The following is a 9,151-nucleotide window of genomic DNA, read 5'->3' as shown; positions in this document are numbered from 1 at the left end:
CGCCCCCTGTCCTCTCCAACTCCTCTTTCCACTCGAATCTCTCTCTTTCTCTAAAGGGCAGGAAGTAATTGCAGGTAGGCAGAGAGGGGGAAAGCACGGGGTGTGGAGAGAGGGAGAGTTCCATCTTTTCAAGGTAAGGATTTCTCACCAGTCTTCCCTAATTATATGGGACGTTTCTTGGTTTTCAAACACTTTTTTAAACTTAAAAATAAATTCCTCAGCTGAGGCTATGTTTTTATTGATTTTAGAGAGAGAGGAAGGGAGAAGGAGAGAGAAAAGCAGGTGAGAGAAACATGGATTGGTTCCCTCCTGTACGTGCCCCAACTGGGGATCGAACCCACAACCTAGATATGTGCCCTGACTAGGAATCAAACTTGCAGCCCTTCAGTGAATGGGACTGTGCTCCAACCAACTGAGCCACACCAGCCAGAGCAAAATACTTTTTTTTCCCCATTGATTTTTTTTAGAAAGAGTGGAAGGAAGAGGGGGAGGGAGGGTCACAGAGAGAGAGAGAAACATCAAATGTGAGAGAGACACATCGATTGGTTGCCTCCCGCATATGCCCCACCCACGCCATGATTGGACCTGCAACCCAGGTATATGCCCTTGACTGGGAATCAAACTCCCACCTTTTGATGGACAGGCCAGCACTCTAACCACTGAGCACACCAGCTAGGGCCAGGGCAAAACACTTTTATTTTTTAAAATAAATCTTTATTGCCGAAACCGGTTTGGCTCAGTGGATAGAGCGTCGGCCTGCGGACTAAAAGGTCCCAGGTTCGATTCCGGTCAAGGGCATGTACCTGGGTTGCGGGCACATCCCCAGTAGGGGGTGTGCAGGAGGCAGCTGATCGATGTTCCTCTCATCGATGTTTCTAACTCTCTATCCCTCTCCCTTCCTCTCTGTAAAAAAATCAATAAAATTTATAAATAAAATAAAATAAATCTTTATTGTTGAAAGTATTATATAGGTTCTCCTCCCTCCGCTTCCCCATTAACCTCTTCCGGCCCGCTCCCGTCCGCCCCCTGCCCTCAGGCCCTTACCTCCCCATCGTCTGTGTCCATGGGTTATGCATGTATGCATGCAACTTCATTGGTTGATTTCTTAAAACACCTTTAAATTAATTATCTCAATATTCACAATATCCCTATTATATCCTTGGTAGGAGATATTACTATTTTTATTTCATAGTTAAGGACGTGGAGACTCTGGAAGATTAAGTGACTTAAAATTGCAAAGAGAGTTAGTGGGGTGGGACTAGAACTTCGGTTCTCTACAGGCCCCTTCCATGCTGAGTAGTTATGGTCCAGCAGGTATCCCAGACGTGGGTTCCTAGCCACTTGTAAGGTATGTGGCCTTGGAGGCCGGCGTGGCTCAGTGGTTGAGTGTGGACCTACGAACCAGGAGGTCACGGCTCGATTCCCAGTCAGGGCCCAAGCCCGGGTTGTGGGCTCCATCCCCAGAGGGCAGCCGATCAGTGATCCTCTCTCATCATCGATGCTTCTCTCTCTGTCCCTCTCCCCTTCTCTCTGAAATCAATAACAATATTTTATAAAAAAGAGATGTGACCTTGGGAAGGCTGCTTACCTCTCCTGGCCTCTGCCGGAGAAACCGCTTCCGTGCGTGTCTTGGAAAGGCCTTGCCTTCTGATCCGTGATGTGCTGACCGAGGCTGAGCCCGGAGCCCATGACCTCCCCTCCCCCAGGAAGCAGCTTGTCCTGTGACCTGGGGGGCGGGGCGGGGATGGGGGGAGAGTCACTGGGTATCCCCGGGCCCCAGTGGCTTCATCTTTGTTGCTACAGCAGCAAGAAAGGTAATGAACTTTGTAAATGAACTTAAAAGGCTTTCCTATTAGAGTTTTTGTAGTATTTATTTTTCTAAGTGCTGTATATCAACTAGTTTAAATCACTAAACGGGTGCTTTGGGGATGTGAGCCAAAGGGGCAATATTTTTCTGAGAGATTTTCTTTTTTTTTAATATATATATTTTATTGATTTTTTACAGAGAGAAAGGGAGAGAGACAGAGAGTTAGAAACATCGATGAGAGAGAAACATCGATCAGCTGCCTCCTGCACATCTCCCACTGGAGATGTGCGCACAACCCAGGTACATGCCCTTGACCGGAATCGAACCCGGGACCCTTCAGTCCGCAGGCCGACGCTCTATCCACTGAGCCAAACCGGTTTTGGCTGAGAGATTTTCTTATCACAACCTGGATCCCAGCTATAGATCGGATGGATAAAACCAAATGCTTTGTTTTTTGTTGTTGTTTTGTTTTTGCACCGGTGCCGCCCCACTCCGCACCCCCGCCGCACAGGGCCAAGGGGAGGCTGACCAGGTTGGTTTTGATCTGATAAATGTATGCATCTCCCCCCGGGGGGGGGGGTCAGCACCCCTCCGCATGTGTAAAACTGAGTGCTTTGCATATCCTGGGAGCCACTGCCATCTTTTTTGTTGTTAACTTTCAGATCCTCACCAATGTCTGCACTCAGGTTGCGTTACCAACTGGGGACAGTGGGATTAGCCTAGCGCAGGCTCAGCCTTGGGTTTGTTGTGGAAGGTAGTTGTTGCCTCCCGAGATGGTAACCATGCGGGTGGAGGACACTCAGCAAGGCGACAGGCGTGAACTGTGAAGCGCCAGCCAGGCAGGTGGTGCTCTCAGGACCCACAGTGGGCAGCGCTGTCCCCTCTGACAGCAAGCAGAGCAGGCCATGCCCACCTCATTGGCTCCGTCCTTATGGGAGAGCTTTTCCTCCCAGAGCCTGGAGGACTTCTGCCTCCCCTTACCATTTTGAAATCTGTTTTTCCTTCAAGACTTAGTGCAAATACCACCTCTTCCATGAAGCCATTCCTGATTTCCCCTCGCCCTCCACCCTGATCAGACCCATTGTCTGCATCTGCATTGTGCATTATTTATACTTTAAAAAAATATATATTTTTATTGCCCAGCTGGGCATGGCTTAGGGGTTGAGTGTTGATCCAGGAACCAAGAGGTCACAGTTCAATTCCCGACCAGAGCACAAGCACGGGTTGCAGGCTCGATCCCCATAGGGGGCATGTAGGAGGCAGCTAATCAATCATTCTCTCTCATCATTGATATTTCTCTCTCCCTCTCCCTGGATCTCTGAAATCAATAAAAATATATACATGTATTTGTACATGTATCCCTTGCTGGAGACTGAGCCTGCAACCCAAGCATGTGCCCTGACTGGGGTGAACCAGTTACTTCCTGGTTCATGGGTCGACACTCAACCACTGAGCAACAGCGGCCGGGCATATCCTTTTGTTATAACCCTTATAGATTTTTTCTCAGATATTTTTTACGTAGGTTGTGAGATTCTTGAGTACAGAAATGTGTCTTCCTCATTGTTTTGTCCAGTGTCTGGAATATAGTAGATATCAATAACATTTGTCAAATAGAATTAATAATATGATGTCACCTTTTTAGCGGGCTGCATACCAAACACTGTCATAGGCTTTCCATAGATTATTTCATTGGATCTTTTTTTTTGATTGATTACACTTGCACACCCCCTACTGGGGATTGAGCCTGCAACCTGGGCATGTGTCCTTGACTGAAATCGAACCTTGGACCCTTCAGTCTGCAGGCCGATGCTCTACCCACTGAGCCACACCAGCTAGGGCTGGAGCTAGAATCGGACCTAGATTCACCTGACTCTGACCCAGTGTCTTCTGCCTTCCGATGAGTGAGTGAAGGTGAGCTTTTACGGGGCCGTGTTAGGGGCTGCAGCTCCGAGCCAGGGCGGAGCGCCCACAGAGGAGGCGGCCATTCAGACGAGGCCCGGTCTCTGAACACATGTCCATGGAGCAAACACTAGGGAGCATCTAGGTGCCGGACAGTCTGCGGAGGCTACAAAGATGAGGAGGACAAGACCTGCCCCAGGAGCTCCCTGGCTGAGGGGCTGGAGGAGGGGGAGCGACTGGCACAAGCGAATACCAGCCATGCCGGCGGCGAGAAGTGCTCTGGGAACCCAGGGGCCACCCAGCAGCTGGGCTGGGTCAGTGGGAAAGCCCTCTGGGGCGGTGAGAGCATGACTGACTGGCTGTCTGTAACCTTGACCCCTCCCCGTGCCCAGCCATGAGATGTGGGGTTTCCCCATGGCTTTCAGAAGAGCATTGTCACCTCTGGTACTTTTTTTTAAAAAAATCTATTTTTATTCATTTCAGAGAGGAAGGGAGAGGGAGAAAGAGAGAAACATCAATGATGAGAGAGAATCACTGATCATCAGCTGCCTCCTGCACACCCCCCACTGGGCATGGAGCCTGCAACCCGGGCATGTGGCCTTGACCAGAATGGAACCCGGGACCTTTCAATCCACTGGCCTACACTCTAGCCACTGAGCCACACTGGCCAGGGCCGGGCTCACTGCTGGTACTTTAATCCTCCCCCATCCTCCCCGATTCACACTGAGCGAGGACTGTCCATTGCCCTGACAGTCATGGTGGCTTCCCCAAGCCCGGAGGCCTCTGCTCACTCCAGCCCTTACCCAGCATTCCTCCCTCCATCACTGCAGGTTATAAGACCCTCCTCAAGTGCCTATCGGGTAAATTCTGCCGCCGGGAGCTAATTGGCATCATGGGCCCCTCAGGGGCTGGCAAGTCCACGTTCATGAACATCTTGGCAGGATACAGGTGAGGATGATGCTGGGTGGAGTGGGGGCAGGGCCCAGGGAGGAGGATCCCCCCCCCACGGGAGCCCAGCAGGTGTCCGAAGCAGCCCTGACCCCCACCTCCCTGCAGGGAGTCGGGGATGAAGGGGCAGATCCTGGTCAACGGGAGGCCGCGGGAGCTGAGGACCTTCCGCAAGATGTCCTGCTACATCATGCAGGACGACCTGCTGCTGCCGCACCTCACCGTGTGGGAGGCCATGATGGTGAGGCTGGCGGCCCCTGCTCCCATCGCCCCTCATCCCCACCCTCCTCCTGGGCTAAGGGTCAGGGGCCTCCTCTCACACACAGCCGACCCTCCTGTTCCCTGGGCCTCAGGTCTCTGCGAACCTGAAGCTGAGTGAGAAGCAAGAGGTGAAGAAGGAGCTGGTGAGTGGGGCAGGGGAGGGTAGGGATGGGACGGCCGTCCTTTTTGGTGCTACTGTGCTCGGCGGCGCTGAGTTGGGGGGTGGAAGAGTGCCGTACAAGGCTGGCGCCCTGGACTTAAGGGAGATGCTTAAGTTGGGGTGGGCCCAGCCTGGCCAGCGTGGCTCAGTGGTTGAACATCAACCTATGAGCCGGGAGGTCACGGTTCGATTCTGCAGTCAGGGCACATGCCCAGGCTGCTGGCTTGGTCCCCACTAGGGGGCGTGCAGGAGGCAGCTGATCAGTGATTCCCTCTCATTGATGTTTCTATCTCTCCCTCTCCCTTCCTCTCTGAAATCAATAAAAAAATTAATTTTAAAAATAAATAAATAAATTGGGATGGTGCCCAGGGAAGCAGAGACACTGAAGCCGATCTGGGGCTGGGGGGGCTGGGCAGGTGACGGAGATCCTGACGGCGCTGGGCCTGATGTCCTGCTCCCACACGAGGACAGCCCTGCTCTCGGGCGGGCAGAGGAAGCGCCTGGCCATCGCCCTGGAGCTGGTCAACAACCCGCCGGTCATGTTCTTCGATGAGCCCACCAGGTAGCGCTCCCCCCTGCCTGCGCTCACGCTGGGGGCTGCACCTGTTCGGCTGTGGAAACCAGGACCCGCCCTCAGCCTCCTGGGCCAGGAGGAGGCCCGCGCCACTCTCTCCCTGCCAGGCCCGTGGCCGCTGCCGCCGCCCTCACAGGCAGAAACCCTTCCTCCTTGCCTGATGCCTCCCTCTCCTTCTCTCGCCACCGCCAGTCACCAAGTCCTGCAGATTCTACCTCCTTCTCCACCTCTCAGATTCACCCTAGCCCCTTCCTAGCGCCAGTGCTAAGTTCAAGGCACCATCAGCCATTGCCTGCATTTCTGCAACCTGCTCCTGTGTTCTCACCTTCAGTCTCTCCCGGCCATCCTCCCTCTCGGCCGCCGCCACAGTGAGCTTTCTAAGAGCCAAGTTCAGCCCTGGCTGGTGTGGCCCAGTGGATAGAGCGACAGCCTGCAGACCAAAGGGTCCCGGGTGTGATTCCGGTCAAGGGCATGTACTTCGGTGGCAGGCTCCTCCCGGGCCCTGGTGGGGCTCCTGCAGGAGGCAACCAGTCGATGTGTTTCTCTCACATCGATATTTCTGTCTTTCCCTCTCTCTTCCCCTCTCCCTAAAATCAATGGGAAACTATCCTCAGGTGAGGATTTAAGAAAAAAAAGCCACGCCTGGCGACGCTCTCTCCCCCACTGACAACACGCATGATGCCATTTGCCTTCGGGATCAAGTCAGAGGGCTCACAGGCCCTGCCCTGGCCTCACCGCTTGCTTCACGCTGTCTTGTATGTTTGCTCTAATCATAGCGAGCTGCCTGGAATTCCTGAGTCGGGCCACGTGATTCACGCCTCTGAGCTTTGCACGTGCTGCGTCTTCTGCCCGGAATGCCCTTCCCCACCACGCCTGCCTTTGCACCTTCACCTGGCTTAGCATGTTCTCCTTCCAGAACCTTCTCTCACTTCCCTGCAATACCCTCATGCCGAGGGCTGAATACTCCACCTCTTTCACTCCGTGTTTCCACAGCACGTTCCATGTGACTGCGAAGGATCCGGGCACTTCTCTGCCTCCTCTTTATTCCTCATTGTAATCCCGGTGCCTGGCATTCAACAGCTGCTCAATATATGCTTGTCACATTGGGCTTCTTGGTCCCTCCAGATGTCTGGATCATAGTGTGCACAGGGTGGAGGGGCTGGCCCTTCCTGCCAGCCCCATCCCCTGTATAGTAGCTGTCCCCCCACCCCCCAAACAGTCCCTTCTCCAGGCTCCGCCCAACTCACACGCCTCCCCTCCCCGGGGCCTCTCTCTGGACAGCGGTCTGGACAGCGCCTCCTGCTTCCAGGTGGTGTCCCTCATGAAGTCGCTGGCCCAGGGCGGCCGCACCGTCATCTGCACCATCCACCAGCCCAGTGCCAAGCTCTTTGAGATGTTTGACAAGGTGAGTGTCTCTGGCCTCGGACGCCGGCCTGCGACGGGGCGAGGGAAGGGTCCACAGCGGTGCTGCCGGCTGCCTGCACCACGGGCTTGTCTTCCTCACCCTCCTCTCCGCCTCAGCTCTACATCCTGAGCCAGGGCCAGTGCATATTCAAGGGCCTGGTCACCAAGCTGATCCCCTACCTGAAGGGCCTGGGCCTGCACTGCCCCACCTACCACAACCCAGCCGACTTCAGTGAGTGGGCCGTGGGCCAGGGTGGGGGTCGGGGCTGGGTGCTGAGGGGGCTGAGGTGGGGGCTGGGGTCATGCTCCCCGCCTTCACCATACACCCAAGTGGGGCCGGCTTGCCCTTGGGAACTGAGGCTAGAGCCTGGCCACGCACCCGCTCGGTGTCCCCAGTTATCGAGGTGGCTTCTGGCGAGTACGGAGACCTGAACCCCACGCTGTTCCGGGCCGTGCAGAACGGGCTGTGCGCCATGACCGAGAAGAGCCTCGAGAAGAGCGAGGCCCCTGCCCCCTGTCCGCCTTGCGCTCTGGTGAGGAGGGCCGAAGAGGGCAGAGTGCGGAGTGGGGGAGAGGGGAAGGGGTCAGGGTAAAGGCCTGCCAAGGCGGCTGCTCAGAGGCACCGCAGCCCGGGGCTGGGAGCACCTGGGCCCGGGGATGGCCACGGGGAGCAGCTGCCTCGCTTGCGTGTGGAGCCTCTCCGTGCTTCTGCTTTCTCCTGCACTCACTCCTTCCGTCAGTCTTTGAAATTTGTATTATTTTTTTTAATCCTCACCCAAGGGTATTTTTCATTGCTTTTAGATGGAGTGGAAGGGAGGGGGTAGAGAGGGAGAGAAAAACACTGATGTGAGAGAGACATCAACGGGTGGCCTCCTGCGTGCGACCCTATCAGGCTGGGGTTTGAGCCTGCGTCCCAGGCACATGCCCTGGACCAGGAATCGAACCTGTGCCCCGTCAGTGAGGGCTGGTGCTCTAACCACTGAGTAACTGGCCAGGGCTTCTTCAGGGAATGTTTGCTGAGCGTCTCTATTGTCCATGTGCCAGTACAGTGCCCCCGGGGAAGCCGACCGAGGCTGCCTCTGGCCTGTGGCCGGCGGGGCTGGCTGTGCTCCATCCCGGAGGTGCTGAGACAGCTCTCAGGGCTGCTGGGGTGACGAAGATCATCACCAGTGACAGCAGCTGGTACCAGGTGTTCCTCAGCGCCAGCTCTCCTCCTTCAATGAGCCCCTGCTGTCCCGTTATTGTCATTGTCACAGAGTATTACCGTAGAGGAGAAGGCCTGGGGGTGCTGCTCAGGGGTTGATTGAGTGTTGACCTGTGACCCAGGCGGTCGAGGTTCGATTCCCGGTCAGGGCACATGCTGGGGTTGAGGGCTCGATCCCCAGTGTGGGGCGTGCAGGGGGCAGCTGATCCATGATTCTCTCTCATCATTGATGCTTTTCTCTCTCTCCCTCTCCCTTCCTCTCTGAAATGAATAAAAATACATTTTTTTAAAGTGGTGGCATAAAGGTATTATACCCTTAGAATAAATGTGTGTTTTTTTGTTAATCCTCACCCGAGGATATTTTTCCATTGATTTTTAGGGAGAGTGGAAGAGGGGAAGACAGAGAAACATGGATGTCAGAGAAACACATCAATTGGTTGCCTCCTGCACCAGCCCTGATGAGGGCCCAGGCTGGAGGAGCCTGTTACTGGTGTATGTGCCCTTGACCAGAATCAAACCTGGGACCCTTTGGTCTGTAGGCCGACACTCTAGCCACTGAGCCAAACTGGTGAGGGTAGGCTAAATGTTTTATGATGGATTCAAGAGAAGAAGAGAAGTGACTGACCTACTGGGGGCCTCCTGGGTGTTGTTGACTCCCTGTCTCCTCCATTCCAAGTTGCTATCCCTCTTCCTGTCTCTCTGTGTCTCCTTGGGATTCACACCCTAAGGCTGGCTTCCAGGCACACAGCTCGGTGGTGATTAGTCCTCCTTCTGTAGATGCAGAGGCCCTGCCCTGAGGAAGGGCCCGGGTTCTGTGCCTCCACTGGGTGCGAGGTGGCTGGGTGTGTGGGTGTGTGGGTGGCTGGGTGTGTAAGTGGGTGTGTGGGTGGGTGT

The 9,151-nt window shown here is 54.8% G+C and overlaps 1 protein-coding gene across 1 annotated transcript in view; it reads left to right on the top strand.

Moving 5' to 3' along the window:
* Positions 1-9,151, top strand: part of ABCG4 (ATP binding cassette subfamily G member 4) — a gene marked incomplete at its 5' end in the record, with an annotated part of 23,098 nt that overhangs the window by 6,751 nt on the left and 7,196 nt on the right. Inside the window, 7 exons of the mRNA XM_015560632.1 lie at positions 4,537-4,654; positions 4,763-4,895; positions 5,008-5,058; positions 5,492-5,637; positions 6,931-7,054; positions 7,171-7,285; positions 7,450-7,586. Coding sequence (XP_015416118.1) covers positions 4,537-4,654; positions 4,763-4,895; positions 5,008-5,058; positions 5,492-5,637; positions 6,931-7,054; positions 7,171-7,285; positions 7,450-7,586 — 824 coding nt within the window. The remainder of the gene's footprint in view (positions 1-4,536; positions 4,655-4,762; positions 4,896-5,007; positions 5,059-5,491; positions 5,638-6,930; positions 7,055-7,170; positions 7,286-7,449; positions 7,587-9,151) is intronic.

The sequence above is a fragment of the Myotis davidii genome, unplaced genomic scaffold (assembly GCF_000327345.1).
Source record: "Myotis davidii unplaced genomic scaffold, ASM32734v1 scaffold355, whole genome shotgun sequence".
Classification (NCBI taxonomy): domain Eukaryota; kingdom Metazoa; phylum Chordata; class Mammalia; order Chiroptera; family Vespertilionidae; genus Myotis; species Myotis davidii.
Note: the sequence above shows the minus strand (reverse complement) of the source record. Positions and strands in the feature narration are given on the sequence as shown.